The sequence below is a fragment of the Melanostigma gelatinosum genome (assembly GCF_949748355.1).
Source record: "Melanostigma gelatinosum genome assembly, chromosome: 22".
NCBI lineage: Eukaryota > Metazoa > Chordata > Actinopteri > Perciformes > Zoarcidae > Melanostigma > Melanostigma gelatinosum.
In genome coordinates this window covers 18,255,310-18,273,043 of record NC_136655.1, presented here as the reverse complement: position 1 = coordinate 18,273,043, position 17,734 = coordinate 18,255,310, and the positions used below count along the sequence as shown (strand labels likewise).

At 42.0% G+C, this 17,734-nt stretch overlaps 1 protein-coding gene across 3 annotated transcripts in view; it reads right to left on the bottom strand.

Moving 5' to 3' along the window:
• Window positions 1-1,179: 1,179 nt before the first annotated feature.
• braf (B-Raf proto-oncogene, serine/threonine kinase) overlaps window positions 1,180-17,734 on the bottom strand; it is a gene marked incomplete at its 5' end in the record, with an annotated part of 62,747 nt that continues 46,192 nt past the window's right edge. For 2 of the 3 annotated variants that reach the window (XM_079294639.1, XM_079294640.1), the window contains 2 exons: window positions 1,180-6,367; window positions 7,498-7,651. In XM_079294639.1, the coding sequence (XP_079150765.1) occupies window positions 6,345-6,367; window positions 7,498-7,651 (177 nt within the window). In that variant the 3' untranslated portion in view covers window positions 1,180-6,344. Of the gene's footprint in view, window positions 6,368-7,497; window positions 7,652-14,258; window positions 14,450-17,734 lie in introns of those variants that run through there. The other variant, XM_079294638.1, reaches the window with a different exon arrangement.

The following is a 17,734-nucleotide window of genomic DNA, read 5'->3' as shown; positions in this document are numbered from 1 at the left end:
TAACTGAAGGCTCTGGCTCCCATGTGGAATGGAATGAAGTTTTTCTTCCTAAAATCTGTACTTCTTCTATTTTTGCTTATCGTAGCTTATTCAATGACAACTCAGCTCGTCCATGAGCTCGGCCATGAGCTCGTCAGTGAAGGTGGGTAGTCATCTGAGTGCAGAGATTTGCCCATCTACAATAAATGGCTATTTTCAAATACTCTGCGGAAAGAGGAGCATCTAATTAATTAGCTGTGGCAATCTTGAAAGTTGGAAAAGAGGTCAAAAAAAGCATGAAGGGATAAATCACGACTAGGTTCAGAGCAGAGCAGGGAGCAATAGAGCAGCAACACATACATTAGTTAATGTTTGAGAACATGCAATTAATATTAGTTGATTATTAAATTAGTCAAGTAATACAAAAATGAGCATTAGGTCATTAAGAAATGTCTCTTAACCTTTATTAAGACTTTACATGTTAATAAAGGTACTATTATGAGTAAACTCTTAAATATGTAAATGACCTTGTTGTCGTGAAGTTCACAGTGAGACCATTTCATTAAGAGAAAACTTAGTTTGTATAATTCTTATTTAAGGATAATGATCACTTACCTGTTCATCCTCCAACTTGTGTCGATATGGTTGAGATCAGTGGACACCCTCCATGGTAGTTTGCTTGTACCTTTAACTTATATTATAACCAATTAATTACTGTGCATGCTATATAAGCATTACTTTACCATAATTAACCATTTAATAATGCTCTTTCAGAGTCAGAATCAGCTTTATTGGCCATGTATGTAACCTTAAGTAAAGCTTCATAATGCATCAGAGTGCTGAATAAGCATTACGTAACGATCATTAAATATGTACATGTTGTCATTAAAATACAGGAATGAACTGGTACACTGAACATGAGGAGTAGAGGTTTTCTTCCCGTTCCCTTTAATGCCATCGATGTTGAAACTGTTCAGTTGAATTGCGGAAAGGAACAAATAAAGTGTGTTAAAAAAGGAACCGGTCGTATGTTAACAGACTCCGATGAGATTCTATTGTTAAAAGCACACGTCCTCACAGCAGGAGGTGTTTCTGGGCACATTACAGTGTTACATGCTGCCACCATGTGGATAGAATACACACAATACCCCACCCATACAAATGACGCATAAACCAAGCTACAGTTTTCATGCACTTCTTTAATATATCAGTTTTTCATATTCACAACAAATACATTAAGCTCTTTCTCCTTATGATACAGCCTTAAATATTTTTACACTCAACTGTTTTTTTCACAGAAGTCTGCTGATCAAAATGTCTTTTAAACTTCCAACTCTTTATTTTGAACATTTTATAATTAGTTACATTTGTAGTCTCCATGCCTCCTAGCAAACGGACAGCGTCTCCTTTGTACAACTATTTACAGGTGAAAAGGTCTCCATGAAGTTTCTCATTATAGTTCTCACGTGAAAGGAATTGATGGGTTTTAGGAGAATGTTTAAGAAGAGAAAAGGAAAATAGAGAACGGAAAGGTTTTGGATGAAGAGGAGACACAGGATGTGTGTGTGGCGAGCAAAGCCTCAGTGTTTACTCCCAAAGATGCTGTGAAGGTTCAGCAGATGGAGGTCGAAGGAAAGATAAACAAGGATTCATTCTTGCCCTGGGAAATAGTAGTTACCAAGATCCAAAGCTCTAGAACAAGCAAATAAGTCAACCTTGAGTTGCGCTCATGTCATTAACCACTCTTTTCAAGGTTGAGAATGAACATGTCATCGTCAACATTTCAGCCAATATAGAAATGTACAGGAGTCCTTGAATGCTCGCTCACTCTCAGACTACAGCTGCTCTGAGATCAGTCCGGCTTTATCTAAAAAGACAGAAATCTAAGTCGGATTCTCGCCTTGAATCAGAATTTAAAACGTCTCGTCAAAAGTCTGAGTCTGTAGATTTCAATGATTCAACTTAGAATGACATCTTTACCTTCCACACACGACCTCGTCCTCTTCTGTAAGTACCAGTATTATTGGGCTATTACTTTTTACTGATGACAGAACACAATTTATCTTCAAAGATTTCATGACCAAGAAGTTAGCGATATTTCTATCTCTAGTGACTCAAAGTCTCCTTCACAACCTGAACCAGCTCATATCTTTGAAGGTCCACAACATGCCAGCTCTTCTTCAGAGAGGACCTCGAAATATCAGAGGCGTTCCATGACTGAGGGATATGTTATGTTTAATAAAAGGCCTACAATGTCTCCATACATCAGTCCAACCTTAACCTGCACACTAGTGGAAGTCAAGTATGGGTTAGAAGCCCTTAGAATCTATGGGTGGAACCAGGCACTTTCTGCTGATGCCTGGTATTTAGTACAAGGTGTTTCTGTGAGTGCACTCCAAAACCCAATGAACACCAGTTTGTGCCCAACAAGTGTCTGCACAGCAATGGACACACAAGAAGGCATGTGCTGATTCGACCAGCCTGAATCAACTACATGTGTGGTAAACAAAGCTCCATGTGAAGCAGCAACATCACGGGCACTGTCAGAGACGGGCACATTACTGCTGAAACAATGAGAACATGGATCATTCCTTCATGCTGCGTTCACACCAAAAGCAAAGCAAATGTTTGCCTCGCGAGACGAACCGGAGAGTTACAGTTCAGAATTGGAGCATCTTTGATACCAACGCTTCTGATCCGCCGTGGCTGGGTTCAGAACATCATCACCGAGCTGTAGTCACTGAATGCAGCAGGCTGAATTAATGTGGTTGACTACAGCAGGATGAACGCAAAATATACAGATTTTGCTGTGATTTAATTGCAATAAACAAATCAAAATAATGGCAAAATCACTACATCACAATGCAGATTTGTGAAGTCTGAAGTCGGAATTGTCAGGTCTGTCCGCAAGACAACAAGCAAAGAACTTCAAATGCCCGTTTTCTGAATGGAGTTTGGATCAGCCAGGGATATGCTATGCTAACATTGTAGCTTCTCCGTCAACACTCAAAATAATGTCACGTAAATGACTTCACTGCCGTAATCAAAGACATGTATACACATAGCTTCACCTCCAGTCTCTGTACAGTTATGCGGTACTGTCTTCGAGCTCTGGGTGCCACAGACAGCTACCATGCGTTTCCCTTCATTTCTTACTTAACGTCAGCGACAAAGGGAGAATCTGGCTAATCGGTCACAACTGCTGTGTTGGCGAACAACTATTGATTCATACAGCAAACACATTACAGCATCCATTAGAAGTTGCTATTCTGGTCAAAAGAAGAATGTTAATAGACGAGTGTGTCGGCTTTTGGAGGAGCAGGTCCTCTTCACACCATAGTTCTCCGACGAGCATCAAACTACCAGTCGCAGTCTGACTTCCGTTGCTCTTCTAGTAGTGTTATTACGGTAAGGACGGCTGAGCGAGGTGAATGGCGTTCACACCGTTTTGCGCTCTGAAACCACTTTGAGCTTTCAGAGCAACAAGTCACCGTCCTTCTGTGTTGCCAGATCTCAGCCATGAACTTGGCAAGTACAGGAATGTTGAACAAAACTACGAATAATAGACCAAAGTTGCAATAAAGCTGGAATAACCGTTGCTGTTATGCAGCACTCGGCACGCTGCAAGGCGAGGTGAAGTGCACCTGTATCTTCAGAGCGACATCAAAGACATTATCCTGCTTTCACCACTCGATATCAGGCTCTACGCAGATGCGGGTTCAGTTACTCTTCAAACATGAATCACAGTTCAGGATATGCTTTGGTTTGCTGTCTTAACCTGGCTAATGTGAGGTCAACAGAAATATCATCTTTGTGCATTCAGTCCAGAGATACTGTAGATCTGGAGTTTCGGAGCGAGGCTGACAAACGATCCCTCTTCACGTTACAGGTGATCTCGCCTGCAACATCTCAGTCATTGAACGGCTCATGAAACTTTGTTATGGGCTGAATGTTAAAAATACAAAGGATGGTGGAGTTCAATCTTTTGAACCATTTTTAAGATATGGAAGAAAACAGCAAGGTGATGAAAAGTAACAAAAAAAAGTCCCTTTCTTTCGATTAAATCATGTTTTTCACTATTTGGCATATTTAATCCCCCCTGGTTAATGCCGCTAACATTTCCTACCAGTTTGTATTTTCAACATGCTTCTTGTAAAACACTATGACGGGAAAATGTCCAAATTACTGGAGGTGGTGATCCAGGGCCTTGTTGAGTACAAGACTCTCCTGGGTCAGGGCTAGTACTGCCCCCTGCTTCCATTCTTTGTGCTAAGCTACGCTAAACTCCCCACAGCCCTATCTCTGTCCTGCAGGCACAAAGACGAGAGGCAAGACAATGTGTGGCAACATGGCTGTGGGGTTAGTTCATGATGAGAAGAACCAGTCTGTCAGTGTTGGGCTAGATGCTTCAGCTGCGTGCTCCAACTCCACCACATCCACTCATCAGACCAGCTGTCTCTCCACTGCAGGTCAGGTGACATACTCGGCTTTTTCAAAGACTGTCCTGAAGCAACAACTGAGCCTTCCCGGCAAAATATTCACAGTTCAGCCCCTGCAGGTGGCTCATGCATTGGAAATTAAATTTTGGGTCATCAGCTCTGTATGTCACAATTTATTCTTCAATAAAAAAAAGAAAAGGCAAGTCGCTCATTTGCTTCTATCCATCTCTACAAAGTGCAAGTACACGAGTCACAAAGAGTAAAACAAGCGCCGAAAGAAATACTGATCGCTTCAAAGTTAAGCAGTACAGAAAATAAACAAAACAAAGAAATCACATAAATAAGTAAATATCTGCAGGCCTGCCTGGACAGAAAAAGGCAAACACTGACTATAACAAAATAAAAATAACCTGTAATAACACCTGCAACCCTCAACACACACTGGAATTTAAAAAAGTACAGGTGCATGTGTGTGGAGAATGTAAATGGTGCGATTGAAATTACACTTTCAAACCTTTCGTGACGAACAGATGTCTCCAGAGGATCACTGGTCCTCTCAGCAGTAACACTGCAGCCCATCAGTGTGAGCTCCCCATTGTTAGGTGAGTGCAATATGAAAGCCACATGAGGGGGAAAGGAAAAGAAACACAACATGCAATTGCTATTACAAAAAAGAAAACATCTGAGGTTGGGTTTTGTGGAAAAAAAACGTGTGAAGCAAAGTAAAAGCTTTGTTGAAAAGATGCTGTGTCACAACTTACTGTACACACTCCGTAGCTCAGTGTAAAGGCTGGCCACTAGCTTGGCTTTGACCAGGCTCTTTAAACTAAATAACAAACCCCTCTTGTGTAGCTTCCATCACCAAACGAATCTGCATTTCCCCCTGTAAACAGCTCCTGTGGTCACAGAACACGTCACGCTTACGCTGCTTTTCCACATCGACGTGACCACCTCTGAAAAGGTGGAGCGTCCCTTTCCAACACTGCTAAAGCTGGCTAATTAACAAGCATCTCATTTGTTGGCTTCGACCAGGCTTTTTATGAGAAATCCCTCTCGTGGATCTTTTATCACCAAACAAATGAGTATGTTTCCTCCCAAAGAACAGCCCCTATTTCCGGTGGAAAAGCGTATGCGCCACACTTTTCTACCAGAATCCTGTTTTCATTTGAAGCTTTTGAAGTTTGAAGTTTGAAAAGGTAGAAGAAAATATGTCCGTAGATAAACAGCTATTACCGTTTCCTCATGGGTGTTGAATTTGTTGGAGGCAAACATGTATTTTGCAGAATTTCAGTATTGAGCCCTGTGGTGTGTGAGCAGAAAGCCTGGCTTACACCTGGCCTCTCTCAGCTGGCCTCTCTCAGCTGGCCTCTCTCAGCTGGCCTCTCTCAGCTGGCGGACGGCAGGCCTCTTCTCCTTCCACGGGCCCAGTCTCTGCTTTCCCTCAAAGAGCAGTTCAGCGCCCGGCTGATAAACCAGTCTCACCTGCACAGGACATGATGGGCCGAGGGGCGCCCTAAATATAGACTCCTGACGTTTCGCCTCCGTCTCTCCTTCCTTTTGCCTTCATCTTTTCCCTCCAGCAGGCCAGTCCATCTGTGGAGTTTGACGTCTCTTCCTCAAAAACTTTTTGGTATGGATAGCTTTGTGACTTGTTTTTTCCCCGTTCTTTTTGTGATTAAAGTTTCTTGATTGTGTTATTTGTATTTTTGTTCCTAATTGAGTTGTGTCCGTTGCCGATTGCCTGCTGGACAGCTTTTTGTTGGAAGAACTCCAGTGAGGCTGCCGTCTTCAGGTTGACAGAGGAAGAATAAAGCACATTCTTTGAGACTATTTTTTTCAGTTTTTCAGTCATGAATGAATCCACCGCATGGACACAAGACTTTTGAGCAGTGACGAAGAGAGATGGACTTGTGGGATCTGCAGCACTTACTTAAACGCCGAAAACTCCCCTAGAAAGTAATAAAGACACAGAAGATTAGTATGCAGCCACAGGAATATCAATTCAGATTTTTCTCTGGGTATCTTTTCATTATGTGTATCTTCACAATACGGCAAAGCAGTTTTAACGTGGATGGCTCTCCACAGCTACGTTGCCAATTAGTTTTGTCCTTATGTTTGTGTTACAGTCAAGATCTTTTCTGGTGTGTTTGGATCAGCCTGCCACGATAATTATGTTCTTGAGTTATCGTACATGTAAGGAAACAACCTCAATCATTTCTGATGACCTCTATATTGCCCGTTATGTTTAAATGCGTGTATGTTTACATAAGAATGTTAACAAAGTTCGAGCCAACATGATGCCAGAATAAACAACCATGAAACCACTTGGGTATTGGGCAGAGAATGCACATTTAAGTTGAACGAGATCAAGAGTCCATTTTATTTATGGTTTTGGTTGTGTGATTTTATTTGGTCTATTTATATAGGATTTTTTTTTTTTACATTCCAATGTGTGAATATTAAGAAATAATAGTTTTTTGAAAATGTATATCATATCAGTGGCATTAAAAAAAAATCTTAAAATGACAATAGTATTGTGTATTGCAATTATTTCTGGGACAATATAACGTTCTCCTTACAGGCTTTTGAATGTGTAATATCTACAGGAACGATTGAGCTGCTTTTACAGTAACAACTGACAGAATAGCAAAATAGAAGCAACTGAAATGAATGAATACTTAAAACAAAATTTCTATTACATAAAGGAATGTATCGTTTACGTTTACGGGGGAGCAACATGTTATAAAAAACCTTTTATAGAATCTGTTTCCCAAAGCTCGTACGTATTGCTGGTCTTTGATCTATAAAGGGCTTTCTTTATATATTCATTCAATAAAAAATAATCAAATCTGATCAAGTGTTTCCACATTCAATCAGTGTAGTACTAATCAAGTGTACAACAAAAAGTCGATATAATCAACATGTCAGTCTAATCCATGTTTTTATCTTTGGAGGAGTTTGCGTGCATTTACGTGTAAAAACATAATTGTGAATTGAGGCCACTGCCGACTTCCTTCTTCAGTGGAGTAGTTTAAATACTCGTAAATACTACTGTTGAGACTGATGTACATGAGCTCACCATAGCCAACGGTTTGGATCGGGGTTTTGGGCGAAGCGCAGGCGTACAAGCTGAAGTCCTCCGTCTGAAAGCCGGCTCGGTTTAGCGAAGGCTCTGAGGCGCTGCGGTGGATTTTGGGTAATGAACGTGCCAGCAGCTCGATGGATGCCAAGATCTGACAGAATACAAAGCACAGCCGCAGGATCATCAGTCAGAATACTAATTAACTAACATAACCATCAACAATGGTGTGTGCTGTGTAAGTAATGAGTCATTGCTTCAGTTCGGCTGCTTTGTTTCCATCATGTAAACCTCTGGAGCCCTCTGGTGGCAAAGCCAATCAATTCCTCATTGAATGAGATCGGTGGGGTGATGGGATCAAGTAGAAATAAATCATTTAAAGAACGTAGATTAAAAAGAAATCAAACTTTTTTTAGGCACTTACAAGTAAAGGTCCTAGCATTCTCCCATAGTTGACCCATCTCACTACCTCTGCCCTGCAGTTTAAATATGTTACCATAAATCTCCCGTACTTTAAACCTGGAAAAATGATTTGAAAACAAGGTTGATGGTAGGAATAACCACCAGGCCGATTTGATGCGTTTGCTACATCCGCCTTCGGTAAAACAGGTGGCAGTATGTCGGACATTAGCTGTAACATCTAGTGACCAGAAGTCATTCAATCAAATGGCACCTACCAATAAAACAAGAGGAAGAAGAACCGTATAAGAAGAAGATGAAGAAGTATAGAAAGAGGAGAAGTATAATAAGAAGTATTGACCTTAATCTTTGCCTGGAGTAGAAGTAGCTTTGGATTGTGTGATTTTGTGTTCTTAGGGTCAGGGTTTAGACCACAAGTGTGATTACTTTGCTTCGCATCGCCAGCTTTATCATCCTTTACTTGCCAATAAATATTTTTCAAAAGCTGTTGTTAAGATTTAATCATAAGATTTAATTCAAGGAGAGAAGGTAACCTTTTAGAATACAATATGCAATTTTTTAAAATCCAAATAACAATGATTTGTAAATTCATGCCAACATGTCTGGAGCAGTGATAGCCGCTGGCTTTGTGAGACCGGCCACTCGCCGTGCAAAAAGTGTGCCGCTGTTTTAAAAACTGCTCTCACTGCAAAAACAGGTAGACACAGGTCCCCAAAGCGTGTCTAACAATTGGGTATTAAATAAATAATAATAATAAAGTAAAGCTGCAAGCAGCATTGATCGGGCCCTCGCATTTTCACGCACGTCGAGGGTACTGGCAGGACTCTGGTGGATGCGGTCATGCATTTCTGTGACCATCATACACTGCGTGCACGAGTTAAACGGTATTTCCTGTGTCGCCAGGTCATGTTGCCAGGTCTTATGCCTCGAATGCTTTGAGTGTACCTCCGAATACAATCATAACTGTAATTCTGTAAAAATTGACGAAAAACTGAATGTGTGTGAATGCGCTTCAGTGTTAGTAACATAACAGACTGTCAAAGTAAATGCAGGTCTCAAAACTTTGTTTGTTTGTGCAGGCAGCGCTGAGTGACTCAAAGCTGGAAGAGTCGAGCAGAAATAGGAGAATGTATAGTTCCATGTGAACAAAAACATTTTTTGTAAAGAAATAAGTTTAAGCCAAAAGGTGAGCCAATGTAGAATAATCTACCATATAAATAAGGATGGGTGCAGTTTGATTTTATTTAACAAACTTCACGTTTCATGAAATTACTTTACATTACGGACTGACTCCAAAACGAACAAAAACAATTACATTTACCATTAATGAAAACTCCACATACAAACGCAATTTGGAAACCTGGATGAGCTGCAACTTCCTGATGTTAAACTCAGACACAACCAAAATTATTCTACTAGGCCCAGAACACCTCCGACGTCAATTATCTAATGATATAGTTTCTCTAGATGGCATTGCGCTGGCATACAGCACCACTGGAAAGAATTTTGGAGTTATCTTTGATCAGGATATGTCCTCTAACGCCCACATAAAACTAATTTGAAGGACTGCCCTTTTTCACCTACATTGCAATAATCTGCTCCCGTATGCTGTGCCTGCAGTGTATGAATGGTTAGGTCGTCCTGATGAGCAGTTGGCACATTGCATGGTAGCCCCTGCCATCAGTGTATGAATGGGTGAATGACATGTAGTGTTAAGATAAGATAATCCTTCATTAGTCCTGCAGTGGGGAACTTTACAGAATTACAGTTAAAGCGCTTTGAGTGGTCAGAAGACTAGAAGAGCACTGTACAAGTACAAGTTCATTTACCATTAACTGCTCTCAGTCAACTGGTATTTTCCCCTCTAAGAAGTATGCTACTATTTACCCCTTTATAAAGGAAGACATTTCAGTCTGGCTTTCTCTCCCCACACAAGGTCAAGGTCACCTTTTGTTTTCCTCCTACACATGCCTGCATTCCATTTGAATTATTCTTGAACTCAGCTCAGCAGAAAATACAGTTGACCACAATGTCTTAATCAGCCGTCTGAAGAACTATGTTGGCATCAGTGGTGTGGTGCTGGATTGGTTGATGGGCTCCTCTCTTCTGTGGGGTCCCCCAGGGGTCTATTGTGGGTCCCCCACTGTTAAGGCACAATATTGACTTTCATTTCTATGCAGATGATAGACAGTTGTACATCCCGATTAAGCATGGCACCACCACCGTTTCTTGTATCATGTCGTGCCTTTTCGACAAAATAAATTGGATGTCAAAAAAGAAATGACTCCAAATTGGATGGAAATAGAATTACCCCTGCTGGCCCTCAGCACTGACTTTTGAGGCTCAGGTGATCAAATCGTGCAGTCCTGCTTTGCTCAATCAAGACAGCTAACCAAAATCAGGTCATTCCTTTCATCTGCAGACCTACAGAGAGTCATTCATGCTTGTATTCCTTCAAGACTTGACTACTGCAATGCACTTCATTTTGGTTGAAGCAGGCTGCAATTGAAACAGAACGCTCCTGCCAGGCTTTTAACTCGTACAAAGAGAAGTGACCACATCACATCAATCCTTGCTGCCCTTCACTGGTTAACTTGAGTTTTAGAATTGTATTTAACGGCTCGCTTTTAGAGCCTTCAATGGCCTGGCTCCTTCCTATATCTGCTGTCTTGTGTAAGAAATTTGAGCAAAACAGGGGTGATTAGTAGATATAATAGTGTTTAATAATTCATAATTAAGGTTCATAATTAGTCATAATCATAAGGGTTTTGGGGATGCATAATTAAGATAAACATAAAGTGTTGTAGGATTATAGAAGGGAGTAAGTCATAACTGACAGGATTTGAATGTGTTTATTGCAGGTAGAGCGAGATGTGTAGACAGGCGTTTACTGAGGTGTCAGCGTAGGTAGCCAATAAAAATTGAGATAGATGAAAGGGGAGGAGTCGCGAATGAATATAAGGGAGGGATATAGTCAAGCGTTTTTCTCTCCTGTTACGTAGCTGTCCTGGGGAAGACGTGTTCTCCTGGGACTGGGAGAGTTTTTTCCAAAGGGGGGTTAATTGTTTAATATTCCAAAGATTAATGTACACCATTGCATAACTGTAATTGCAACAGCAGGATTAAAATCCTTTCTGACGGTAAACCAGTTTCGGTAATGTTTTTAGCGCCGTGTGCCTGAAAAGCTATCAGGACCACGTGTGCTGGCCTGCTACACGCACCTCGTGAGGAGTTTTTCCTCAACAAATTTGGCGAGCTAGCCAGGAGGACATCTTGCGGGACGAGACACGCATGCGGGACGGCATCGGTCACCTACATCTCCAAGGCGCCAATACAAGGTAAGAACAGCACCTAACGAAGTCTGTCTAGGTAGTTTTAGGACATTTAGTGGAGATGTGGCCGACCGGTGTTTGCCCTGCTAACGTGCCTTTGTTCTGTGAGGAGGTGTGAAAATAAAAGGCGCGTGTGTGAGCAGGCCGTTTTGAGCGGAGTGAGTTGCAGTTTGCAGTGAGAGTATATTTGTAGAATGCATTAAAGGGACAAGTCCAGTGTATACAGAGGATCCTAAGAATAAAGAAATTAAAGGCAGACAGCGCTGTAATTAAATCATCACATTGGTATCAAGCAGTTGTTTGGCTAAAGCAGACTAACTTTGCACAGCTTTGAGACCCTCTGGCTCCGGGGTGCATGGTTGGGCTTTTGTTGACAACTAGTTCAAAAGCAGGTATGTAGCTTGGCGAACTGAAATATCGTGGCTTTGAGAGGCTTAGGTGTGCAAACCTTTGTAGGCTTAGCCCACGAGTTTCAGACTATTAAGCATACGCTGTATAGAGAGGCTAGCGGGAGTTAGCTTCTGAGGCTGCAGGCTCCGGGAAAGACACTCTCGCTTGTTTTGGCCGTGAATGGATAAATAGAGGGTCGTGTGGATGATTCAGAAGACGTAGAATAATGGGCTTTTGGTGGTGCTAGACAGACTGAGAAGAGTGGTGTGACACTGGCAGTGTATAACTCGTGATCAGACGTAACGATGAACTCAGGTCTGGAGGAGCTATTAGCCTGTTAACCGGAGGATTTAAGGTATAATAAAACCGGACAATAAGTCCAATAATACGTGTGACTAGTCTGTGTTTTAGCAGCGTGGAAATACGTTTAAAATGATGAATAACATTGCATGATCTGTAACCGCGCTGTGGGGAGCTAACGCTAGCTACGTGTAGCTCCGGTGTTGCGGTACTCTGTATGTAAAATAAGTGCTTATAAAATAAAATAACCAGTAGAGTGTGAGAGGAGACAGAGGGCGTACCAGTGGAATTAAAGTGTGGGATTTTGGTGATACTTGTGTGTGCGTATGCTTTATTAGAAGCTCCGTTTTTGTCGTTAGCATTGCGGTTAGCATATCCGTTACAAAAAAAGCCAGTTCCAGGACAACTTCCGGTTCGGCGCAGAACAACTTCCGGTTCGGCGCAGAAGGCAAGGCAAGGCAAGTTTATTTGTATAGCACATTTCAACAACAAGGTAATTCAAAGTGCTTCACATAAAACCATTAAAAGCATCAAAACATAAGGCAAAAGAAAAGGAGATTTAAAAACAATTAAACAGAAGAAGGAGTAACTGCAGATAACCGTAAATAAGTGTTTAGAATCTGTGAATTTTTCAGAGATTCATTGTCTAAGAGCTGTGAGCTTATATCCTGACCTTAGTTTTAATTAAGCATTATAACTTTAGTCGTTGACTTTGGTTTTAATTCAGCATTTTAACAAAGATTAATGGTTTCAGGTGTTCTTCAATTCTTGAACTTAATTGTGATTCATTATTGTGCAGACCAGAGTGTAAGTGCAGTTCAACAGTTTGACTTGCATTGGTATTTCTGATTGAATATCTTTGAACACAGTTATTGATTTTAAAGTTGAATTTAATATTTAATTGATTAATTATTCATTGTTTTTTAATTTCATTTTACTTCCAATTTTAAACCTTTCGAATTCTGATTTGGAACTGGATTGTGATTGTGATTCTGATTTAGATGTTGAGTTTGATTTCGGAATTCTAGCTTCAATTTTGGATTCGAGATTCCTTCACATATCCAGTATTGACTAATTTTGGTACATTTACTATTTTACATCGTTCCTAAGAATCAATTTTGACACGGACGGCGCAAACATATTTGAGAGATCGTTGACCTCTCTTACACTACAGACGTATGCTAACATTTACTGCTGAACTTTTGGCAGTTTTGTGTTTGTTTTAGTCAAGGTGCGTGGTTGAGTGGGTCCAGATCTGGGAAGTGAAGCAGTGGATCCCAGTTTTGGAGTCAACGGCCACACACCATACAGCACAGAGGGTGAGTTGACTTTGATTCATGTGATGACAAGCGTGCACATTTAATACACACATTTGAATACTCCTAGGCTGCATAATGTTTACATTAAAGAAGCAGAGTAAGGAAGTAGGAGAGCTGGTAAAATCCAACGGACAAGCTGAGTTTGTGCCATGGGGACATCGAGACATGGACGCACTGGAAAAGGCGTTGCCACCGCTGGCAGGTGGAGCCAATCCGTGGATCCGTGTCTTTGAAAAACTCACAGCAGCTGATAAATTGGCATTGGGAGACATCCGTGCCGTGATGATCCACACCGAAGGAACAGCCAAATTGAACATTTTGGAGGTAAGTACAGGAACGACCAACAGGGGGGATGAAACCCCATTTGACAACTTCCGAGGAGTTTTCTGGTCAGCAATGCGGAGAATCTGGGCCAAAAAAACAAAAATGAACTCTCTTTCGGGACTGAAGATAAAACCAGAAGAAGAAACCCATCAGTATCTGAGGAGAGCTGAAGAAGAGTGGCAGAGGGCCACAGGGGGGAGACATGATAGCAATGAAGCCACCACTGTGGTATGGCGACACAGTGTGCAAAAGGGCCTGCCTCCACCGGTACGGACAGCGCTGGGAGAAGTAGTAGGCTTGAGCAACATGAAAGATGCCATGTGGAGGAAACACCTAACTCACTACAACCAGCGACATCTAACTGAGAAGACGAAAGGACAGGAAGACATAGAGGGAATGACGCGGCTGCTGCTGAAACTTCAAGTAGCAGAGATCGACAGAGAAATCAGTAGAAAATTTCAGGCCAAGAAACAGATGAGAGCAGCAGAAGCCCAGCAGCAACAAAATCCAGCAGTACCAGCCCACACAGTGGTGTACAATCAGCCCCCACCACGATGCAGAAGTGGTGCATCCAACAGAGGGAGAGGTAACGATAAAGGGGGGCATGGGGGTCTTGTAAGTAAAGGAGAGTGCTACGTATGCGGGAGAGAAGGTCATTGGCAGAGAGATTGCCCACATAAAAGAAGAGGAAGACAGCCCAATGCACCACCACAACATGCTCCGTTCCCACCACAACATCAGCAGTACCTACGACCAGGTCCAGCTGGACCTCCTCCCATGAGACATCAACAGATGCCCATGCTGTCACCAGGACCATGGGGAGGTTCAGTGTATAGCCAAGATACATAGATGGTTGCCATGTGATCCCTTACAGCAGAGATATCGTGGTGAAGGGGGGATATGGTAAGGTGTCAAACATTTTTTGTAGATCCACATTTAGAATAGTTTTCAGTAAAGGTGCTACTCACAATTTTTGAGATTTAATAACGTCATGATAAACCACAACTAGACTTGCTAACTCTAGAAATTGAGAAATATACGGGAGCTCTAACTAACATGAGCCGAGTGTTGTTTTCTCAGGTGACAAACGCAGAAGCAGCAGCTGACGAAAGGAAGCAGGCTGACGTGTCACCAGGCAGTCTGGTGTGGATAAGAGTCCACTAACGCAGGTGGAGTGAACCAAGGTGGACCGGTCCATGGGAGGTAGTATTGGCAACCTCACATGCAGTAAAGGTGAAAGGTAAAACTGGAGCTACTTGGCACCACCTCACTCACTGTGCAGCAGCGAAGGTAACGAGTGAGACACTCGCAGAGACAGGATTGAACATCAAACAGGAAAATTTGAAGCCAAAGACACCTCAAAAGAGGGGTTTAGACAGTACTGAAGATGACGTTTCCCCCACAGTTTAAGCGAGGGCGTCCTGTAGGAGACTCTAGGTCAGTGGGTTATGGAAGTCTGTAATTATTTTATTCCTGATTTCAGTAGTTTCCCTCTTAGTATGTGGAATTAACCACAGACAGGAACCAGAACACATGCATGACTACATCAAGATTCGACATCTAGCCTCAGTAGCTAATCAAACCGATCTTAGACCACGTAGAGAGGCTTCTCTGACGACACTCACCTATGAAAATGTAACTCTCACTCTTATGTTCAAAGAAGGTACAACATCAACGGTCCAGTTCGACTTCTGTGAAGTAGTCTCCTGTCCCAAGTATGAACACACCTACGGGTGGATGTCCAAAACCTTGTGCATCATAACTGACGAGTGTGGGCCTGCCACACATAAGTATGGGAAGCTGTTATCATATTATGCCTGTGATGTGTACAAAGGGGGTGGGTAGATGTAATCCTTTAAGAGTCAGTAGTACAGATTGTATTGTGTGTTCAGGACCTAGCAACCCCTAGCAACACCAGTTCCTTCAAGATTCAGACTCATAAGTCCTGAATTTAGTTGTATTTCAACTCTGTTTACTGATGACACTTTGCCCCTCCATCACACTTGTCAGAGGCTACACTGAGATTACCCACCTGTATAATATAATACCCCACCTCTGTTCAAGGTTTCAGAGGGTCCATTTGATTATATAGTCTCAGATACAGCTATGGGGCCCAATGTAGGCAGTATTATTGAAGCAAATTGTAGCAACAGTCACAATGCTAGCGACTATCTATATAACAGTGTGTTAAGACAGACAGCACCCAGAGCTGATTTATGGTGGTGGTGTGGAGGAGGAACCATATATCCAATCCTGCCTAAAGATTGGACAGGTAGATGTGCGTTGGTGCAACTTATATTACCATTCTATATCTTGCCTGTCAATGATGCAACATATAGAGAACTCATCTCTCCACGCCCACATGCTAACAGAAGATCCAAAAGAGATGCTGGTAGCCCGAAGGGAGCCTTCGATGACCAAGTATACATAGATGGCATAGGAGTGCCAAGGGGGGTGCCGGATGAATTCAAAGCCAGAAATCAGATAGCTGCCGGTTTTGAATCTGCATTTTTCTGGTGGGTAACGATTAATAAAAATGTCGATTGGATCAACTACATTTACTATAACCAACAGCGTTTTGTAAACTTCACCAGAGATGCCATATCAGGACTGCATGCACAGCTGGCGAAGACTAGTTTAATGACCTTGCAGAACAGAATGGCATTAGATATGATATTAGCAGAGAAAGGTGGCGTTTGTCAGATGTTTGGGACTGCTTGCTGTACTTTCATTCCAAATAACACAGCTCCTGATGGATCGGTGACCAGGGCTCTGGAGGGACTGACAGCACTCAGCCAAGAGCTAGCGGAGAACTCTGGTGCCACTGATCCATTCACCGACTGGTTGGGGAGTATGTTTGGCAAGTGGAAACATACATTTTTGTCAATCGTAACTACTCTGTGTGTTGTCGTCGTAGCCCTCCTAGTCGTCTGTGGATGTGGGTTCCCTTGCATCCGTGGACTTCTACAGGGGTTTATTGCTTCAACGATGAGCCAGACACCAGTCCAGGGCAACCAGTTATGTGTCGAGGATGAGGGAGAATTGGAGCTTCTGATGGCCACAGTCTAGATGAGGCCACCAGCGGTGCCATAGCGGAGCTTCACAAGCGGTTCCTGACCATCCTCTCGGAGATCCTGAAGGACCTGATAAAGGCCCAGATGGACTTCTAACACATCCGGTGAGATATTGGAAATTTGGGAAATAGACTGATTGTTCTGGATGAGTAATTTGAGATTTTATTTTTGATTAATGGGTTATAATGGGATTTTAGGGTGTAAAGATTAAGAAATGTAATTTTGACAGGTGTAAAAGAACAGTCAAGGCTTCTCAGTATGTGTTCTCTAGCCTACAGGCTGTATCCTGATCCTGCCAGCCCCAAGACATGGAAGGCAGTGATTTTCAACGCAGTCGATCTTTTCTTTTCCTTTTTTACGGATTCTATCTTTCCCTTTTTACGGATTAAATTTTTCCCTTTTTTTTGTCTTCCTTTTTACGGACTCAATTTTGAAACGGACTGAACAGAAATACTTGAAATGATATCTGTATGCATGAATTGTTTGCCTCTGTTTAGATAGATAGGGAGCCTCTCCCTGGATTGAGTAGGGGGGAGGTCTCCAGGGACATTTGAGTAACTAACGATATTTGTGTAACTAACAACATTTGAGTAACTGACTACATTTGAGTAACTAACTCACAGTGAACTGTGGGTTAGGGGGGAATTGTAAGAAATTTGAGCAAAACAGGGGTGATTAGTAGATATAATAGTGTTTAATAATTCATAATTAAGGTTCATAATTAGTCATAATCATAAGGGTTTTGGGGATGCATAATTAAGATAAACATAAAGTGTTGTAGGATTATAGAAGGGAGTAAGTCATAACTGACAGGATTTGAATGTGTTTATTGCAGGTAGAGCGAGATGTGTAGACAGGCGTTTACTGAGGTGTCAGCGTAGGTAGCCAATAAAAATTGAGATAGATGAAAGGGGAGGAGTCGCGAATGAATATAAGGGAGGGATATAGTCAAGCGTTTTTCTCTCCTGTTACGTAGCTGTCCTGGGGAAGACGTGTTCTCCTGGGACTGGGAGAGTTTTTTCCAAAGGGGGGTTAATTGTTTAATATTCCAAAGATTAATGTACACCATTGCATAACT